This window comes from Centroberyx gerrardi, chromosome 17 (assembly GCF_048128805.1).
Source record: "Centroberyx gerrardi isolate f3 chromosome 17, fCenGer3.hap1.cur.20231027, whole genome shotgun sequence".
Taxonomy (NCBI): Eukaryota; Metazoa; Chordata; class Actinopteri; order Beryciformes; family Berycidae; genus Centroberyx; species Centroberyx gerrardi.
In genome coordinates, this window is record NC_136013.1 from 19,434,823 (window position 1) to 19,456,643 (window position 21,821).

Consider the following 21,821-nt stretch of genomic DNA (forward strand, 5'->3'; position numbering starts at 1 on the left):
GAATGTCAGCAGAATGAGACAAGTAACCAAATAACACTGAATTGAATAGAATACAACACACAACATGCACAGACCAAGTCCAGGCTCTTGAGAAGCATCAAACCTCTTTATTCTGCATCAAATTAGCCCAGTGAGGGCGGCCGGACAGAGAACTACAGAATAGGAGGTCTACAGGCACAGCTAGTACAGTACTGTCTGCGTATATAAATAAAAAATAAGGTCCATATTTCTTTATGATACATCACTCTAGTCCGTGAGGGGGAAGGAGGAGGGAGAGAGGTGAAACAGGAGTATGATATGGCACCCAGAGAGTGAAATCTGTGTTTAAAGTCATATGGATGGAAACTTCGGGGGGTGGAGGGGGCTAGTCAGGAAAGTAAACACCAGAGTGAATGGGAGAATGACAAGTAAATGACAGTGAAGAAAAGACATGCTCAGTTCCATCATAACCATCCCACAAACACCCTCCTAACAATACTCTTCACAATACTCTTCAACAACGCAAACACAGGTATTCAGTATAATGTATGTTACACAGTTGAGCAAAAATACAATGATGGATTGAATAAAAATCATTTAAAAGCCCATCATATCCATCCTCTCTATATATCTCTGCCTATCCATTTACAATGAATTCGATGTTAAGGACAGGTTATCAGGTTACCATGAGCTGAATCACAAAACAAAACCTGTCCTCTTCTGTTTCCCGACAATCACAGAAGAGAGTTAAGAGACTGACATCTAGTCTCTTATTAGTTTTATCATCCTGGTTGTTTACAATCCTCTTTCTTGACTGTCTCTCATGCGTTAGATATGAGCAGGTTTCTGGACTCCACAATGCAATAAAATGAAATGGCTTTGCCAACCGAGGCAGGGCAATGTCAATGGACCAAGCTAGAGGGAGAGGCCTTTCTCTAGTCACCATGTAGCCCCTCAAGAGACTCTTTCTTTTTCCATTTCCTTCCTTATCCTCACCTCTTCCCCATCATCCCTCCCTCCATCTGCCCACTATGGTCAGGGCTTCCAAAGCTTCTCCTCCGTCTCTCCTCTCTCTCTCTCTTCATCCCCGGGTCAGTCCTCGGTGGTGAGGGCCTCCACGGCCTCCAGCAGGTGCAGGGCCAGGCTGTACTGGGCGTGGTTCTCCGGCAGGATCTCGATCAGACGGCTCACCAGCCTGCTGCTCTGGGGCAGGGGCACCAGGGGGCAGCGCAGCTCGCTGGGGTCCTGGGGGACACGGAATAAACATTGGCACAGTATAGGAGACAGTATTATGGTATTACTTGCCTCATGCTGTTGAACAGACAGTAACACCTCACCTCCCTCTCACATTCCTCCTCTACTTGCACCTGTTCTTGCACCTGTTTACTCGCAGAAACTATGACCTGTTCTGAAACGTCCTCAGTGCATTACATAACAGAGTTGAGTGTTGGGTGCCTCACCATAGCCTTGAGCCATGTGCAGAGGGTGGGGGGCAGGCGGGCCAGCAGCTCCATGGCAGCCTGGGTCTGACTCTGGCTGTGGAGCAGCGAGTAGCTCAGCCTCTGGCCAGTCAGCACCAACAGCTGGGAGCCCAGCACGTCCTTATCTTCCACCTCCAACATCACCTGGGGGGAGTCACAGCATTCCATTACATCACAGCATTCCATTACATCACCTAACAAGGAGCGTGTTTCACATACAGCATGTTTATTATCAAGTATCACCCCGATTTGATCCTCCCTCCACTGGTTTGCCTGGGATTTCTAGAATTCATTTCAAGACTTGACTTGTTACTTTTAAAGTACAGCATGTTTTAGCCCCTAGCTACGTTACAGAACTTATAAACCAGACCACACCCGTAAGTCCTTGCAGAGGTGCCTCTTGTTTGTTCCACAGTCTAGACTCAAGAGCAAAAGGGACCAAACGTTCTCCATCAGGACCCATATAATGTAAAACCTGCCTGAGGAGTTTAAAACACACTTTAATAAACTTGCTTTCTGTTATAATTCTTACTCTTAAATTACATCTTTATTTATTTATTATTGACCAGTTTTTATGTAATCTCTTGTTTTTATGTAATATCATTTATGCTCTGTAAAGCACTTTGCTTTTCAAAAGCTGCTATTAAAATAAAATGTATTATTATTACTACCAGTATTATTATTATTAAATGTGTGTAACTAATCAACTGGAGACTGATATCAGGAGACAGGTAGCTTGTAAAGGCTCATTCATGGTTCATGCTGAAACAGACACAATGGAGTGCGCATGGTCGAAATGATGTAATCGCAGCCAAAACAACTGGGTGTGTTGGTGTCACGCATGAGGTCACACCCCACCTGAACTTTTGCCATATTGGACAGGGAAATGTGTGAAACATCATTATAGGATAGTTAAGTATAAATTGCTCACTGCCCCCACCCTATGTCTGACTTGCCCTACCTCCTCGGCCCTGAGGTCCAGGCCCTGGTTGTAGAGCTCACAGACCAGGTGTCGGCGGAGGATGTCGGGGTTGACCTGCAGCAGGGAGCCCAGCTCCAGACACAGCGAGGGCCACCAGTCGGCCCTGGGGCCGCTGCAGGGGAGAGGGGGGGACCCGGGCCCCGAGGCTGAGCCGGGAGCATCGTCTATGGCCTGCACCCAGCCAGTCAGCACCCGCAGGAGGAACTGGGAGACAGTAGGAACGGGGCAAACAGAAAGGGAAGGAAAGGTGTGGATAACAAGGTGTGATGTGTCAATATCTTTCTCTCTTTCTCCCTTTTTTTCTTCTGCGTATCATTCCTCTATTTAGTGTGTTTGCTCCTTTCTCACCTCCTGTCGTAGCGACACCAGGCCTGGGTCCATATCTCCGCTGGGCATCAGCTGGATGGTCGTCAGATCTCTGAAGAAAGCGTTCTTACCCTGGGACGACACACACAGTGAGGAAAAGTATTAGTCAGTGCTCAAATATAGCCCAACTAGTGTGTTTAGTTTCACTTGGTTTATGTCCACAAAAATCCAATGTATATAAAAACAATGCCTCTAAAAGACAGTCAAGGGTGACATTAAAGTGAGAGATTTATTTCCAGTGTGGTCTTTGTGATACATGGCGGTAAATGTGGCAGTGTGCAATGACATCATTACACACACCCACGCACCCTTGGAAAGTAGCTTGAAAGACAATATGTGTATTTGTGCCTGTCTGCCTGTGTGTCTATACAGACCCACTCCTCACCTTGCTGTCGAACAGGCTGAGCGGTTTGACCCGCAGGCTGAAGGTCATGGCAGCATGCAGCAGGGAGGCTAGCAGACAGTGGTGCTGGACCAGGGGGTAGTGGACGCCTCTCTGCTCCAGGGCCAGCTCAGCTATGGAGGCCGGGCCCTCCGCCCCGCACCACGCCTCCTCCACGCCCAGCTCCGGAGGGGCAACCTCCTCCACCCCCGAGTCCGCCTGGAAGGGAAGGGAAGGGAAAGGAAAGGTTGGTGAGGAGGAAAACGATTTATGGCTTTGCAATGAGATTCAGGTAGAGAAGTGCAGAATAAAGCACATGCGCAAATTTTATGTAAGCAAGCTGTCTAATAAATCAAAAGCATCAAGTGTGTTCTGATGTTGGTCTCTTGAGTTTGAACTCAATTCCACTAGATCTAAGATAACACTAGTAGTTTATTATCATTATTATCATTATCATTATTATTAGTAGTAGTAGTTGGTTTTAGTAGCAGTAGTGGTAGTAGTAGTAGTAGTAGCAGTAGTAGTAGTAGTAGTGGTGATAGTTGTAGTAGTAGTCACAATAGTAGTAATAGTAGTAGTAGTAGTAGTCACAATAGTAGTAGTAGTAGTAGTAGTAGTAGTGGTAGTAGTAGCAGTAGTAGTTACAGCAAACAAAGTTATAAAATGCTATGAAGAAACTAACATACCAAACAATACTAGTGACAACTGATACATTTGAAACAGTAATTTTGAATAGTGAAACGTATTTACAATTTAGACTTATAGACTACTATACATCCAAGGTGTAAAAGCCAAAGCACCTGATAATGTACGCTCCATGGAGAGCCTCAAAAGTCAAACAAGCCCAAAGATACTGCAGTTTAGAAAAAGCCTTTCATAGTGCAGTATATGTACCAGAATTCAGTGTAGTATTTAAACCCACGTCAGGTTCAAAAGGAAAACATAATGATGGCAAAGTCCGGATAGCGCTGGGGCCGAAGCGCTTCATTCAGTGTTCATGCTCTGTGCTGTATTTATGCGAGGCATTGGTCCATTCTCCATGCTTTGGTTGTGGGTTCTCTTTACTTACGTAGTAATTTATAAAAGATAAAGGGCATTGATTGTAAACCAATAGTCCAGTCACCTCCATGAGGATCTGCAGCAGCTGGACACAGGAGCCCAGGAAAGACGTCATGGCTTTGTCTCCCATTCCTACGTCCTACGCACATAAACACACACGCATACTCAATACATGCAGCTCAATACATTTATTCACTTTTATAATGTATTCATATTTCAACCAATTTATCAAATCGAATGTATCAAATACCAAAACTGGCATCACATATTTTAATCTCAGATCATCTTTTAGATTCTATATTAACAAAAATGTACTTACCCGTCGACATAAGCGATCTTTGGGTGCCTTCCCCACCTATGAAAGACAAGATTTTACAATATATAATGGCTCAAAGAATATAAAATACTTCCCACAGACACACAGGTATATTGGTGAGTGGCGGCTTACCTTTTCCATGAGGAAGGCTGCCGCTGAGAAACGTTTGACGATGAACGTACTCCACATCATTGAAGAGATACCTGTCAGGACAGTTAAAGTCCCATGACGGTCAATTGTAAGGATATATTTAGCCGTTTGGGGTTGTCACATCAACACTCATTTCCTTTATATCCTTTCCTTTATTTATCCCATGTTTTTCTATCGGCATATTTTTTCATGGAAAATGATAGACAGGCTTACTATGAGAATGGTGCTTACATGCGTGCAGTGTTTCATACTCTGAATATGGCTTTAGGTAACACAATCATAAAGATATTCACATGATCCATGCCTTTGTAGTTGCAGTATTTGTCACAATCGCATGAAGATAAAAGCATTAGTGTGCATGTAAACAAACTTCATGACCCACTCACCTAGTTGGATGTGCGGACTGGAGACCAACTTCAAATGTTCCACAGCCCAGCACAGATATCGCCCCTCCTAGAGAGAGAAAGCAGACGTGAGTCTCGACGTAAGACCAAAGAGTGGGTCTTCAGCGAGTACTGTGATAGCGTAAATGAATAAACTTGTCTGTGTGTGTGTCTGTGCACCTCGGGGTCTTTGTTCCACTGCACCACGTACTCCCAGCAGCAGTGGGCGAAGAGCAGGTCGGGGGAGAGGGAGTCTGGGAAGCGCTGGCACACCGCCACCAACAGCTCTGGAAAAGTAGTGAAGAATGTGTTTGCCTTGGACTTGATTTCAAAGTGTACAGACTGACGGTGCATGAAATAGGTAGCTTGTTCTGGGAGTCATTGTATGGTCACTGCATTGCTGAAGAGCTGCTGTGTGAATATGCAAACATCATAATACTTTCTAATATAGAGGTAAGGAAGTTAAATGAATCAGGTGTAGCAGCATAGTTATATTGGAGCCCGTGTGTTGGTAAATCTGTTGAATGAGGGTATTTTCAAGCATAAGTAATTAAGAGCCCACTGCATGTCAACACCACAAAACCTGTCATCCAGTTTTCATTCCAGTGGCCAAATCTGTCTTAGTGCTGACCTGCTGTCCTGTTGGCGTCCGTGTCCTCCAGGCTCCTCTCCTTCTCCTTCTTTTCTCCTCCTCCTCCTCTTCTCTGCTCCGGCTGCTCTGAGCTGTCTTCCCCCTCTTTCACCTCTCTCCTCTGCAGAATCTCCTTCAGCCGCTCGGGGGCCATGTCCTGCCTGAACACCCACTTTGCAATGCTGTCGGCCATGCCACCTGGGGGAGAGACAGGTGGATGTGAAAGGGAAATATAAAAAAATAAGTAAGAGGTCTAGGCACAAACAGAATGTGAAAATTCTAGGCCTTCAGCATTTCAGGGAACCAGATGCTTGTTAGAAATGCCTACTTTGTAAATTTTCTTGGTGAGGCCAAATAGAAATTCTGGGTGTCAAGCTATGTGGATAAAATGACTAAGGAAGATGGGTGGAAGAAAGCAGGGGGAGTTAGTCAGGTAACTGAGAAAGAAGGAAGGACAGGAAGGGAGAAAGGTAAGAAAAAAGATAGAAAGATAGAATGAGGGAAGGAGGAAAGGAATGAAGGAAGGAAGGAGGTAAGGAAGGGAGTACAGTAAGGCAGACAAAGGCATACAGATCAACAAGAAAGAAATGAACGAACGAGCAAACGAACAAATGAACGAAATAAAGAAAGAGATTCCTCAGGATGGAGGGCTATTTCCATTCCCAGCCTACCTCTGCCTCCCTCCAGCAGGGTTTTGACGGAGCACTGTGCTGTAGCGCCCCCTGCTGTTCCCTGGGAGGGAGGCACCCACAGCAGGGTCTGCAGCGCCAGCACATCCTCCAGCTGGCGCACACACACCGCCCACTGCTCCAGCTCCAGGGACACCGCCTCCCACTCCGACTGCAGCTACCATACACACACACACACACACACACACACACACACACAGAAAACAGACAAACATAGTGGGTGTGGTGTTAGCGTTTGACTGTATCATCCATTATAGGTGTAAAAGGATGAGAGGAGGAGCATCATTTCCACTGAATGTAGTTTCATTTATCCTTTTCCGTGACTTCCCTCTCTTACACTGGTCTTATCTGCACTGCGATATGTTAATGTGTGTGTCTTCTCTACCTTGCTGTCAGCCCGGCTGGTGATGCTGGCCTTAGCAGCGCGGTGAGCCACCAAGGCAGCCAGCAGGGCGGCAGCAGCACTGTGGGACTGGACACATGCACAGCGAACCTGCTGCCACCAGGGGGAGACGGACTGCGTGTCCCACGACTCCTCCACCGCACCTGAAGACGGCAGAGGAAGAAGGTGGGGTACCTATTGAATTTTCTGTCATCTTCATTTTTTTCATCTATCAAGCCCATTCAAATTAAATGAAATTAAGACCTACACAAGATTCAACACATACCTTTCATGTTGCTGAGGGCAATGAGCAGTGTGTGAAGCTTTCTAACAGTTTCCTCTGGTTTCCTCAGCACCTCCTTCTCCCTGTGCAGCCACACACTCAGCAGCAGAGACTGACAGGAACAGAAAGACAAGGTTAAATATGAAATGAATGAATGAATCAATGAATGAAATCTTTAATATGTTATCCTCTGCTTATTTGACATAATTTCACAATAATCTCATTTCTTATTCCTCAAGACTTCCATTCACCAGTCTTTTGACATCCATTAAACTAATCTTAAACTAATCTTAATATCATCATCCTCCTCCATCCCTCCCTCCCTCCATCTCACCAGTAGTTGCTGTGGGCTGATGCCAGTCTGCTGTAGTGTGTCACACACCCTGTGGAGCGGGCTTTCTCCGGACAGACAGCCCCAGAACAGGAAGCTCCCTGTACAGGACACACAAGTGCACAGCATCAGCCTCCTACACACTCTCCAATATGACAACAATTCAACATCTGCGAGTGTGTGGGGGTGAAAATGAAGGTACAAAACATCAGCATATTAATTTCATTTAACCATCATATAACCACAGGTAGTACATGTGCCATATCAGTGTAAACACGTAGGTGCGGATATCTGTGTTCATGTTGGCATTACCCAGCTGGTTCCACTCGGCGTCGGCCCCGCGGACCATCTTCACCTCCCCGTCCTCGGTGCACTCCAGCTGGGAGAGGAAGGCGCGGGCGGGCAGGGGCGAGGCGGGTGAGTCCTGGGCGAAGGAGACGCAGGGCCTCGAGGTGAGCTGGGCGTAGCGTTGCAGGGTGGGGCCCACGCGGGACAACTCCTCCTCTATGCCTACGAGGGAGTCCAACTGGGGTGAAGGAAGGACAAGGTGGAAAAGCAGAGAGAGAAGGCTTATCATGAGATTATGGAGGATAATGATACAGTTCATGGAGATTATCAAGCAATAGCATAGACTTTATTGGTACATATACCTCTAACCTAGAGTTCAATTCAGTTTGTAAATGTTCATCTATGTAATGCTTACAGGTTCAGTGTGTGTATGTGTATATTCCCACTGTGACCACCCTTGTTAAAAATGTATGCACTCATGTGACTTCAAGACGCTTTGGATAAAAGCAACCACCAAATACCACATGGGTGTGTGTATGTGTGTCTGCCTCTCAGATTCAGAGCATGTGATACAGCAGACTGCAGCTGTGTGTGTGTGTGTGTGTGTGTGTGACTCACAGCTTCAGAGCAGGCGTCGGTGTGTGCGGCAGAGTGCAGCTGCTGGATGTCTGTGTAGAGCTGAAGCAGTTTGAGCTGCGAGGAGCAGAGCTGGAGTAACGCTTCATCCACCGCCTCGGGGTCTACAATGGAAAACACAGGCAACCACAAAAAGAGATTGACACACATGTAACCCAACAATCAATTAAAGTTCAATTCCAACATTACAAGCCACCACTAGTAAAGAGTGCAAGGGATCAAAACCACAGCAGCCAATAGAACTAGCAAATATTCCTGTGTCAGTATAGGATCTTTGGGAAGGCGGAGAGTGGTTTCCTTATGCTGTGGCATAATCTTTTCTCCTTCTTGATACATCAAAACCCTATTTAAAGTACACACTACTGAAATACACCCGTTGTTTGTGTGATACTCTACCTTGTTCCCTCAGACTGTCATGTAAGGCGCGTGTGATGTTGGTCAGACATGAGACGGGAGCATGCTTATTCGCCAGCAGAGACTCCAAAGCCTGAATGTAAACACAAAGCATGGAGTTAGGAATTTGAATGGTACGCTTTTGGGATGTTGTACCCCTTTATTCGTGTGTGGGCATTTGTATTGATGGTGGCTTCACCTGCTTCTTAATGGCAGGGTGTTTGATGTCCAGCAGCACGCTCTTGGCTTCGCTCTCCAAGATATCTGAGTAGAAGAGATGAGTCAACAGACAGAATAATACAAATTCAAAGCTTTCCTTATACACCTCAGATCTATAGCTCCGTGTAGCCCCCAGTCTCCTGTCTCTTACCAGGCTCCACCTCTCTGCTCCTCAGGATGGTGGTCAATCTCTTCAGTAAGTGCATGTCTTTGGCTCGCTCGCTCTTCTTGTCACTAGAATAGAGAAGACACATAGAAATATGGGGTCTAGATAACGTTTGGGCATAGACAGGTGCAACCACACCTCCAAAAACAACATATTTCTTACACAGTTTGTAGATTGGGGGTCTGCGGTAGTCTACAAGTTAGAGAATGAGCTTGTGACTGTGAGGTTGAATGCCCAGATTGCAGAAGCTGAAAAAACCTGGGCAGGAAAGGTAAATGAGTAACACTCTCCCCTCCCTCAACATCTAGGGTCAAGATCTCCTCAATAAGTCTTTTGAGTTAAAGACTGTTCTGGGCAACTGAAGATGTAAAAATGTGTGTAACTCTAAGCAAGTACTGAAGATTATATGTGCTCTGCAGACTTTCCCTGAGTAAATCAATGTTAAAAAAAGATTTGTGGTAAGTAATGCTTAGCTTTAGATCATCAGTGCACTTAAACTAAACATCCATGTGTTATTGGTGGACTGCTATGCTAACACTTGGCTGTGAGCTGTAAAAGAGAAGTGATGACTCTGTCATGTTAACAGCCTGGTAGCAGCCCTGGCCATATGGCTGTACCCCACATGTATTTGTTGCCATATATGCAATATTAAATATTAAATGGCTATCAATACATACTGAACAATTTCCTTTACAGTTTCCTTTACATTCAAGCTCAATTTGCTCTGTGCCCCACCACAGCTGGAAAATTGCGGCCACAATTAGAAAAATGTGAATACAATGAAAATGTATTATCTGGTCTTACTGTAAAATAAAAATGAAAAGAGAATAATAGCCATTCTCATAGCTGACTGCAACACATACTGAACATGATTTTTGAATGGGTCACTGGCAAATCTCAGTCTCAGAAACTATTAATTATCCCCACCATACATCTGCAAAACATTCTATAAGAAACACTGATTTAATGTCAAATGTGTTGCATGTCATCCCTCTCTCTCTCCCAATCTTTCTTGTATCTCTCAACTTTGAACTGTCTGATAAAGGCGAAAATGTAATGAAAATCTTAAAAAAAACAAAAAAAACAAATGCTTGCATGACAAACAGCTGATCTGTTTGATCAAGTGAATGTATGTGTGTGTTAGTGTCTGTCCATGTACCAACCTGAGGGCCAGATGGAAGGGCACGGTCACCGTCCTCAGTGCTCCGGTGGTGGGATCCAGCAGACACACCTGCTGGGTGTGGAGCTGCCAGCCCTGACTGGTCACACTGTTCACCCCCATCAGACGGTAGCCGGCATACAGCAACCTGGAAGCATATGTACAGTTGCACACATACATAAAGATAAGGAGATAAGGGGTAATGGATAAGTGTTTGTGTGTTCTACCTGCCTTATGTGTGTGTGTGTGTGTATACCTGCATTGTTTGCCCACAGTAAAGGCTCCAACTCGGGGCCCCTGCTGCGTCCCCCACACCTCCAGGATTCCCCTCCGGGGGGCGTAGATGACCAGGAACTGGGCGTGGCGTCGGGGGAGCTGAGCGGAGGGGGAGGACTCTCGATCACCCCGCCCCTCTGAGACCTGCACCCAACCCAGCTGGGCGTCACGGTAACCTGGGGTTCAGACAGACAAATGACTTTAATCTTTATTAATATTTCATATTTAATGCATACCACTCATCCAATTCTATACACACAGATCCCTAGATAGAACCTCTGTCTCATTCTCTCCTTAGTCCTCTTGTATTCTCTCTCCTTTCTCCTCACCCTTCCACATGCGGATGGCGATGCCTCTGGCCAAGTCCAGCAGTGTGACCCGGCCAAAGTCATCTGTCACTCCGGCTAGCGTGTTGCAGGGGGACAGACAGATGGACTCGCCGTGGCGACGAGAGTCTGGAAGACCAAATCTGGAGGAGAAAGGTCAGGACAAGGAGAAAGGACGAGGTTAATGAGGACACTGACGGTGATTCACAAGGTGACAGTAAATACATCGTCTACCAAGAATGATTCAGTCCTCCTCTGGGCTAATCAGTGAAAAATATGTCAGCTTGTTTTGATCTAATTGTAGCACTTCACTTGGACCAATCAGGATCATTTTGAAAATGCTGAAACAGAGTGGTGAAGTGCATCATTTCCCCAAGTTTTGTCAAGATCCATGTGTGACAGGACAAAGGAACAAACGACTGGAAGGAGACCGATCCATACCCCCCCCACCCTCCCCTACTTGAGTATTGATTAAAATGACAACTGAGAGTTAAGATTGAGCATTTTAAAGTTTTTTCATAGTGCAAATACGAATGCAGCACAAAAGAGGACTAGTGCATTTTTGTTGAGAGATTGCCATTGGCTACCTGACTGCCATGGGTGTGGCCGGCTCCACCTTGGGCTTCTGTTTCTGAGCAGGCTCCTCTTCATTCTTGTTCTTCCATCCCAACCACCCACTGAGGGAGAGAGAGAGAGAGAGAGAAAGGGACAGAGAGAACAAGTGAGCCAGACGAGATGAGTCAATATAAAAGAGAAATGATTTAGGGAGACAGAGTGTATAAAAAAGTAATAATGGAGAGACAGCAAGAGCGAGTGGGAGGAGGGGGAGACGCAGCAGGAGGAGAATGAAAAGTGTGTCAGGGGAGGAAGAAAGCCGCACAAACTCGGGGCTTGTATAGATTAAGCTGGCAGCGAGGGGAGAGGGGCCAATAATTCAGAGTATCGATTGAGCCGCTTTGTTTGGCCGGTGATGTTGCGGTGGTAGTGGATTGTCAATACAGCAGAATTCAGACCCCAAGTGTCTCCTGTATGTGACTGACGGAAAGTAAGTGCTGTCTGGGTGGGGAAGACCACACACACACGCACACACACACACACACACACACACACACACACAGGTACAAAGACACACTAAACATTAGATGATCTTATTTGTTTTCTGAACAACTTTCTTAGAATTGTGTTATACAAATGGAGTTGTTGTTGTTAATGAATGTTAATAATCTTGTTTCTACACACTTATACACACACAAAGTACTTGCTGGATGCAATTAATTAACATTCAGAAGCTTGGTTACACACACACACACACCTGGCAGCGCTGAAGAGGGCGGAGGTGAGTTTGCTGGCCACAGCCAGAGCCACGTGGGAGAGCAGAGGCTGGGAGCTTCCCTAAGGAGAGACAGAGAGAGAAAACACAATTTATACTCAACAACACGCAGGAACAACTGCATGTCAGAAAAATGCATTATTTAACACACTCTCCCTCTTTTGCACTGTGCCTTTACACTGTGTGAGGTTCTTCTGTGTCAATATGTAGTGTGCTACTCTGTAAGTTGCTGATATGTTTCTGTGTGAATGTCACCAAGACAAATGCCTGTACAATTATTATTATTGTGTTTAGGTAAATTCTCTGTCTCTATCTCTCTCTCTCTCACACACACACACACACACACACACACACACGCCTCAACCTACCTCTATGGCATAGTAGAAGCCTGTGTAAGGCCCTCCCCCCACGGTGATGTACTGGCTCATGGCAGGGGGGCTGCCCTTGACCGAAGCATGAAACCCCCCCAGGATAGAGGCGTTCTTCATCTGGTCAAACACACACAGCGTCATAATGCCTAACAGAGGGAGGGATGGAGGGAGAGAAAGAGACAGAGAGCGTGGGTGGAGAGAGAGAGGTTAGTCAGGGATGTGGGGAGAGATAGCGTATCCTCTCTCCTCTTTCCTTACATTGCTTCTTCCTCCCTGCCTCTTGCCATCTCTTAAGCTTGCGTTGCATGCATTACTTTCCAATAGAAGTTCATTCATTTTAGATGACAGAATCCGTTTCCAGCGCATCATTCCGGTGCAGATGCATTGCACTGCGATGAAGGTGTCACAAATACTGGATTTATTCTACTTATGAGCTGATAATGCATGGTGAGAACATTTTGTCAGTGAGTCAGAGCTACATGACCTACGATGTGGTTCGTCTTGGCTACAACCACTCATCTATCCCACTGCCTCTCAAACTCGCCTGCTGTGGTTTACAATTGCATCTATTTCCTGCCAACTGTGTCTACCCATCCACCTCCCTGCCTCCCCTCTCTTCTTTTCTCCCTTTGTCCCTCTGTCTCTCACCCACGCTGCTGTGATCCACAATGGTGTCCATGTCCTGCAGACCCCACTTCTTATAGGCCAGGGGAGGAGGCTGGATCACATCGCTGCCTGCTGCCGCCGCTGGAAGGAGAGATTGATGAAGGGGTCAAAAGTGAAAAGCTGAAACTGGACGTCAGTTACATAAACAAATTAAAAGGACTTTCATTATTAATTGGTCATTTTTTTTAGCTGGTAGCCATTACTTGCATTTAGCCACGTCATAAATAGTGACGCTGTCCTTTAATGGTAGCAAGGATCGTCTTAGGCCTCAAAACACACACAAATGCACATACACACAGGCAGATGCACACGAACACACACACACTCACAGCACTACTAGATGCTCAGAGAAATCTTGGTGAAGCTTAGCTACTAACCTCTAGAGACGCATAAGCTCTGTGTCTGTGCATATGTGTGTATGTGTGTGTGTGTGTGTGTGTGTGTGTGGGTGTTGGTGTGTGTGTGTGCGTGTGTATGCAAGTGTGCGTGCATGTGCATGTTTCCTCAGTACCTGAGTCCCTTGTGGCAACCACTATCCACCCAGCCAGCAAATAAAGAAGACGTTTTCTGTTAACACACTGTAACAACACAACAGACAAGACACACACCCAAGCATGCACGCATGAACAAGCGCACACACACACACACACACACACACACACACACACAAGCAGCAATACCTCTTGCCACCTGGTTCCTGCAGGCGCGTAGAGACTGGAAGAGGCTGAAGCCGTCGATGGTGACCAGAGCAGCAGGGTAGAGAATGCTCAACTCCTCATGCTGTGGTCGGATAAATTGATAATGATCCAATTAAATTTAAACATAATTTGTAGTTTTCTCACCAAGCATATCTATACATAGTGCAGACAGCAGTGTTACCTGTTCAGTTACTCCGGGATGACGGGGGATCTCATATGTGCGACACTTGAGCCTCAATACAGGGTCTTCATTCAGCAGCTGGGCCAAGAGCAGAACCCCATTCTGACAAGACACAATCAATCTTGCATGAGATACTGGCATTCCTGAATATGTAAAGCCCAAATTTAAAGTTTTGATCTTATTTTTTTCAATTGACTATATGAATCCTAGTGAAATTCTAAAACAATTCTGGAAGAGTTTGGCTAGCAGATGAACGGTACGCTTTTTGGCGCTTTTTGAAATTACATATCTATTTTACACCAATGTTAACAAGCACTGCAAATGTTAACAAACCTTTTACAGCTTTAAAATGCATCAAATACTCACGTTAAATAGTCACATTTTCACTATCCCTTGTACCAAAAGTGATGTCAATTACTTTGAGCATGAAAAATGAAAAATATCTCCATTCCATGCTTTTGTGTTTGGAGCCAGGGCTCCTCTTTTGTTCACATTTATAATTCTAATCGGGCATTTAACATGTCGACTTGTGCATAGGCTACAATGGAAAGGCAGTACAGAACAGTATGGGTAAGATTGTATTGTACATTTGTGAGATACCTCTGTGTAGAAGCGCACATAGCCAGAAGAGAAACCCACGACAATACATGTCCAGTCAGGCCGCCCTGTTGAGCTCCTAAACACACACACACACACACACACACACACACACACACACACAAACAAACACACACACAAGAATAGACACACATTCGGGCACACATAAACAAACAAACACACTGTTAAAACCTACTATTATCACAGGTATACATACACACACAAGCATTTTGCACACACTTGCTCACACACACACACATTAAAAATAGCTTACCTCTTCTGGCTCGCCAGGGGTATACAGATGACGCTGCTCACACACTCTCTGGAGAGAGAAAACACAAGCTCACACACAGCCGGAAGTGATGTCTGTGTGACTCAGTCCACATTACAGTTGTCAGTCTAAAGGACACTGTGCACACTTCATTCACTATCTCAGCCCTCCATTCTCACATCTTTTGCTTCTCCGCAGCCGAGCAACTCTCCTTTTTCAATGTCACCCCCCTTGATTCTCCTGTCAGTTGTCCTCCCATTTCATTCCTGCTTTGAAGTTTCTCCTTCGCACTTTCTCTCCAGTACATTATCTCCCTCCCCAATCACTTGTCCTTTCCTACAACGCTTCCTTTTCATCATTTCCTCTATTGTCCTTTCAGCATTCTCCTCCCCTCTCTAGCGGCTCCGTCTTTTCTCTTACCCCTCCTCGGTGCTGAGGGTCCCGCTCCAGGACACAGCCAGGGTCATCTCCTCTCTGCCGCTGTCGTCTGTGCGCCACTTGGCTGTAAGATGGAATAAACGACACTGCGTAACCCTTTTGTGTACTTAGAGAAGAGTGTGTGTGTGTGTGCGTTTGGATATGTCGAGTGTCAGACCTGAGAGAAAGACGGCCTTGTGTTCGCGGGCCACCACCAGCAGGTCGGAGCAGGGCGACAGGGACACCACGCAGTCCTGCAGCCAGGCGGCGCTCTGCCCCCCACCCTCCTCCTCCACCTGCAGAGCAGAGAGGAGACTTTGTTTTAAATCTGTTACTTGGTGATTTAACTATTGGGCAGACAAGAACATACAGAGGTACAAGGAGACAGAAAAAGAGATGAAGGCTATAATGTTTCTGCAGCTCCCAGAAGAGAGAGAATCTTTTTGGTTCTGGGACAGAGGTTCATTCCCGGTCGTATTTCCAACAATAGTTAGCAGTTCAACTGCCTGCTATGGTTTAAAAAAGACACTTGGATTACAATATATGGGCTGATTGCGGGATAATTTGTTTGTTTTAGGTAAAAATGTGATTAATTGTTTCATTGTCTTTTGCTAGAAATGGGGAAACAAGATCAGAGGGCCAGTGCTGCTGAATAAATGTAGGGGAAACAATGATGGCAAAGAATGAATATAAAGGAAAGACAGACCGTGGTGGCGGTGGCGGTGGCAACGGCAGCATCATCCTCTTTGTTTTCGTTGTTATCCCATGATGACTCCCAGTCAGAGGTGTCCCAAGACAGCTCATTCTCTGCTGGGGAAAAAGTGAACAAAGTTTGAGATCCAAATTGGATTCACTTCCCGAGGTCAAGCTGATTCTGCTCCTTGCGCAGAGGTTAGAATTTCCTGCAGGCAAATCTCCCTTCACTAAATTGTTGGTTTCCTAATGATGGAGCTAACTTTAAGTTTAATAGTTTAGCCCAGTGTTTTGCAATGGCTAGGGACCTAAAAATTGTTCTTAACCCGTTTCTGGTGGGTCCACACATGAACCCACATGTTTTAGTGAAGTTACTCTATTGAAATTCCAAGATGTGACCAAATTGACTCATCTGACGTGATGACAATAGATGGGAAAGACAATAGATGGGTGTGAAATTACAGGCTAAAGCTGTAGTGGCTGGGTGGGTGCTTAAGCAAATTACTACAAAAAAAACTGCAAACGTCATCCTTCCAAAGCAGAAAAAAAGAGGAGCGAAGGGACAGGAGGGGCAGGGCTGATGAAGGCTGTGCTAGAGGGAGAGAGAGCCTAAAAATACCAGAGAGTGGGAGGACAAGAAAGTGACAGAACTGGAAGCAAAATCAAAGGAGAAATCCCGTTGCCATGGACTTCTAATGTGCGCCGACTGGGTGCAGCGTGCGTGGGTCACTGACAATGCGCTAAAACGCTGAGGCGATGACACATAAGTCTAAATAAATCAATATGAAACGCAGACCTATGCTGTGCATGTGTGTGTGTCGCTCAAGTGCCACAAGTATGTGCGCCCTTTCTGTGTGTAGGTGTGTGTGTGTGTCGGCTCTCTCTTGTTGAGCATCATGCAGTAATCTGCTCAGGTGCCTCGTGTGGGATGACTCACTGCACAAAGGGCAGATGGATCTCTCCTCCTCCCCCTCCTTCGCCTCCTCTCTTCTTTCTTTCCATCCACCCCCCCCTCTCTGTCCCCTGCTGGTATTGCAGAGCAGAGCTGAGGCTCTGCCCATCACTCACCTTCACAGTGTCTTACCCATGTGAGAATCATCTTCCTCACTGCAGCAAGACAAGTATAATCCTTTAAGGGTAATACTAGCCTTTCTGATCGATGTATGCTGTATTTTAGGTAGACAGTTCAGATACGCTTCTATGTGTCTGCGATCAATAATAAGACATTAGAGAAAAAACTGATAGCCATTAGCAGGGTTTTGCACTAATGTGGTCTGGGAGTGTGCCTGCTTAGCTCATAATAATTTCCTTTCCCCATCTCTAGAAAATGCTGATAGTCAGGAAACCACACTGACCCAAGTTGCTGCAAATTCAGGCGACATTTTCCGGGAAAAATGAACTTTTTCCATCCTATTTTGCAGTCGTGCGCTTGGCTTTCTGGCAACCGTTAGCCTACTTAACCTGCACGATACTTATGAAGTGCTGTGTGGTTAGCTAGCTGGACACAGAACCGGACTATATTAGACAGCTGACTTGAGGCATGCCTATCATTTGCCTATCTATCTACCTGTTTGATTCTTCTCCTCCGGTGGCTCAGTTTTCTGGCTCTGGAACAAGAAGTCCCTGACCGTTTTGAGCTCTTGGACCCGACAAAACTCCAACAAGCAGCAGGACATCTCTATCCCGTCCCGTCCGGACCCCAGTGGACAGGGAATAAGAAGCCAGTTAGCCTGCTAGCTAACAGCAGCAGCAGTCCGGAGGGGGAAAGAACAACGTTGCAGTTTAAACGAAGTCGGTTTGCAAGTCCAGCTATCGAGCTAAACCTATGACAGCCCGTTCGGAAAGTCAGTATTTCTGACTTTTCCCAAATTGTCCCTTATAAAGATATTAATATGTGCCTGTTATTCTTATTTTTTCCAATATTTGCAGTTCCCACCCTTGTCCTGGAGAGTCTTGTTGATGACACATCGTTAGCATAATAACACACTGATGTACTTCCGGGTTAGATTTTTGTCTCATCCTTCAAAATAAAAGCAGAGTAAGGCGCATAGTGTTTACAAACGAGTACTCAAATTATATGAGAGCATGATTTGAAGCTACAATTGTTCTGGTCAATCTGTAAAAGTGTGTAATGGAAAGTATAACCTACAATATGATTTATTACTATTTATGAAACTGTATTGGTGTGGTTTGTTCACCAGAGGGCGTTAGATGGAAGGTAGTTTTTTTCAACTTGACTTCATGTCTGGATCCTGTCCCCCTCCCTTCCCTTTCATATATATGGTTTTTCCACTGCATAACTCTACCATATTGTACTCATACCAGAACATTACAGTATGTTTTTCCATTGTGTTTTGTGGACAGTTTTTTTTTTTATCGGTTAAGGCAAACCAGAAACACATGCTGGTAAATGTACCCAAACATATGTGATCCCAGATGTCATTATCACTGATGTACACAAACTCTACATTTATGATTTATATGTTTAAGAATTTTGTTAGCTGTCCTGGTGATGGTTTGTAAAAAGGTGATCATGATCAAATCTTATTCTCTTCTTATTCTCCCTTTTTCAGAACAACTGATTTATTGATTTCATGCACTTACAACACAAATGCAACCAGGACTGTACTGTTCACACATAAACATGAGGGTTTAACGGTTACATAATGACCTGAGAGAAGTTTTGTATGTAAGTATGGGCACATGTGAAATCACAAATCTGTCAACAAGTTCAAATAACTTTAGTCTAAGCATTAGTTTCTTGTGTTTCTCCTGGAGTTTGTTTGTAAGAGGTTAATGATGTGTGTGTTCACTCTGAGACATTGTGGCAAAGTCTTCACTTATATACATTTATATACCTTTATGCAGACCAGACCGCCTCTCTTTTGGCTGAGAGTGATATGGAGCGTCTAAATTTAGTCCAAAAATGTTCTGTGTGTGATAGGTGTATTTGATTTTGTCGACCAAGCGCAATATCCAGTTTCTTTGTAAGCTACTAAGAGCACAACATAATCATAAGTGTCTTAAATTAGCAAAAATCCAACTTGTTTTGTTGCTACACCTGCATCACGCTTGCAGTGGAATGATTTTATACATAGGCTGTTCATTATGATCAATACAACACACAATTTCTATGTTGTACCTGCAAATGCGCACGTTCGAGATCTTTCACTCTTTCGATAGCCTGTAATAGGAGGATATGTATGTTCTTGTTATTTTTGGTTGACTCTCTCGGCCCCATATGGATGGAGTGCTGTGAGGTCAAAGGTCAAGGGGACTGCAGTCTTTCCTCCATACATACCATCCATGGCAAACATGAGCAGCTGCTGGTGGCATTGTTCACCGCCGTCCCCTCCGCTTAGTCTCCTTCTTTCCCATCCTTTCTTACACACTCTTTTAAAAGCATCGGGCATATTGCCAATGTACTTCCCTCATCTTCACTAACAATCCCACCGCCCCTCGACCCCCGAGTACACACACACAGCTCTGGGGGTGCCCAAAGGTTTCCGCTCCGGAAGGCCGGACACAGAAACTCAGGAAACAATTGGGTGTCAGTGAGGGCCTTGGGCACGTCTCGGCCAAAGATTTCCCCTTCCGGAGCCATTGCCTACTGGCTGTTGTTGTGTCGACTGCTTTACAGGCCACAGGAACGGCTCTCCATCTGGTTCCCGCTCTTCCTGTGTGTGTCCAGGCGGGATGTGTTGTTGACAGACACACAGAGATGGCATTGGTTCATTCGGACACGCTTACTGTTAGTCACTGTTAGTCGGAGTTACCGGCCCTCGGACACTTTGAGGATTGTTCAGTGTCACAGCTTTTTAAGATATTCTTCTTGATGCCCACATAACAATAAAGCGATCAAACGATGTGAAAAAAGTTATGTAATACCTTTGGGGCGTGTATGGCGGAATTCATCAGAAAATTGTACAAAGCTACAATCAAGATTGTGTTACAGTAAAAAGGCTATATAAGCAATAGGATATTGGACTATAATGCATCAAATAATTAATGAGTCTCATCTGTTTTTTGGATGTGGATAGCTGGATTCAAAAACACATCAAATAAGCGGCATTCATCCATACATACAGGCCATTGTGTGTCCCATTAACCAAAAAAGAGAATGTGCCTTTTATGTACCACTACATGAGGGACTTTGATAGTTTATTCCATAGGAGGGTTTTTTTGTTGTTGTTTTGAGATGGCGTGTGAGACAGATTGACGACTCGCGCTGAAGCGATCTGGCTGCCGTATGGTCTGGCGGCGAGCGCCGTTTGCCAGCCAGTGTTCAGCGCGGCCTCGCCGTAATCTCTTCACAAGTACACTGTGCATCTGGGAAACACAAACTCTGAAGGAAGTACTGTAGTGTGAAAGACGGAGGCTCGGGTTGCTGGCTGGTTCCCAGGAGCCCTTGCATAATCTGTCTCTCCACACACACACACACACACACACACACACACACACACACACACACACACACACACTGGAAACTCAGTCTGTAGAAGTGCGATATCAGGCCTTTTTCCTTCAACTTGTGGAGGGGAAAAAGGATCAGAGGTTCGAGTGTGAGAAATTTGGCATCTTAAACTTCAAACTTAAAAGATGTTTTTTTTTACTCTTTGACTCACACTAAATGGCGAGATAATGTGCTAGCTTTGGCTCTGGTCGTTGGCTGTGATACGCCATTCAACATATCTGTGTAAAAATTCAGCAGCTCATCACACGGAGGCTTCATTTTCCACTCGGCTTTTTACATCCAGCGCAAGTCTGTCCCTTTTTGCAGTCTTACATGCAAAAGCGATTGATTTATCCTGCTACGGTCCAAAGACTGATTGCAATGAAAACATTCTTTACAAGGCCTCATGACTTCCCCTCCCGTCCGCAGCGAGGCACGGGCTCCACAGACATTTTCACGTCAAGAAGAACTTGGAAATGCGATTATGCCACATGTGCATAACTGCACACCATAAAACCAAATCAAGGTCTGACAGGAACTTTCCAAACTCGATACCGTGAGGTCTGCGAGGGCTGACGGGCTTGTGCGTGCAGATAGCCTCGCACCGGTGCATGACCCACTTTTTCATACGTCTCACGAGAGGAGTCTTGATTTGTTATTTTAATATGTTGCAATCAGCATATCCAAACGGGAGTGTTTGGAGCTTCTGTCAGTTGGATCCATCTTGTATTTAACTTATGAATAGGATTAAGACAGTAATGCGGGTCCAGAGGTCAAACATCCGTCTGTTAACTCCTTTATGGCCTCAAATAAAATCGGGTTTTTCTGCACTGCAATAAAGTATTCATTATATAACATTATGGTTTTTTTCTGTTACAAAATGAGGTTTGCACTGGATTATAGCATTTACTGTAGTTCTGGTGCAGGTTCCCACATCCTACATGAGAAACCACAAGGAGGCCTCCGACCTTACACTGTTACATGTGACAAACGCAGCACAGGAAAACCTCTCCTCCTCCTCTCATCCTCATCTAATTTCTCTTCTTAAATCCTCCAGCCGTACAAAGACATGGCTTCAGACCTTGCGGTGAAATGTAAAGCTGCTGTGAAGCGGTCTGATCAGTGTTTCCCTGCGGCTGCTGCAAAGATCAATGTGACGGCACGCAGCACCGTGAACCAAGTGTGGCTCTCTCTCTCTGTCAGCTGACAACATCGGGCCTTTGAGATGAAACTGAATCATCCCTTTGATTCTCATCACCAGGAATAA

General features: G+C 45.3%; 1 protein-coding gene across 2 annotated transcripts; it reads right to left on the reverse strand.

Annotated features, from left to right (window-relative positions):
- Positions 1-85: 85 nt before the first annotated feature.
- Positions 86-18,061, reverse strand: rab3gap2 (RAB3 GTPase activating protein subunit 2 (non-catalytic)). Of its 2 annotated transcripts, none has more exons than XM_078289575.1 (35): positions 17,669-18,061; positions 16,115-16,215; positions 15,587-15,704; positions 15,412-15,493; positions 14,995-15,042; positions 14,724-14,799; positions 14,124-14,225; positions 13,925-14,024; positions 13,227-13,325; positions 12,576-12,724; positions 12,190-12,269; positions 11,465-11,554; positions 10,881-11,020; positions 10,532-10,727; positions 10,280-10,423; positions 9,102-9,184; positions 8,931-8,995; positions 8,735-8,825; positions 8,321-8,442; positions 7,727-7,940; positions 7,418-7,515; positions 7,087-7,195; positions 6,804-6,964; positions 6,401-6,575; positions 5,730-5,927; positions 5,279-5,385; positions 5,102-5,168; positions 4,698-4,768; positions 4,569-4,604; positions 4,314-4,388; positions 3,194-3,409; positions 2,791-2,880; positions 2,422-2,646; positions 1,440-1,604; positions 86-1,224 (listed from the first exon to the last, which is right to left on the reverse strand). In XM_078289575.1, exons 1-35 carry the CDS (start codon positions 17,775-17,777, stop codon positions 1,072-1,074), a joined length of 4,155 nt encoding a protein of 1,384 aa, XP_078145701.1. In that variant the 5' UTR covers positions 17,778-18,061; the 3' UTR covers positions 86-1,071. The 2 variants fall into 2 exon arrangements, with proteins under 2 accessions (XP_078145701.1, XP_078145700.1); XM_078289574.1 differs by having other exon boundaries at positions 16,115-16,218.
- Between the last annotated feature and the right edge of the window lie 3,760 nt (positions 18,062-21,821).

Excerpts from the sequence above, each read along its gene's own strand:
- rab3gap2 (XM_078289574.1), bottom strand. The coding sequence starts at position 17,777 with ATGTCCTGCTGCTTGTTGGAGTTTTGTCGGGTCCAAGAGCTCAAAACG. Across the intron at positions 7,196-7,417 it reads TCAGCCCACAGCAACTACTG|TCTCTGCTGCTGAGTGTGTG; the intron begins GTGAGATGGAGG and ends TGTTCCTGTCAG. Across the intron at positions 5,169-5,278 it reads AGTGGAACAAAGACCCCGAG|GAGGGGCGATATCTGTGCTG; the intron begins GTGCACAGACAC and ends TTCTCTCTCTAG.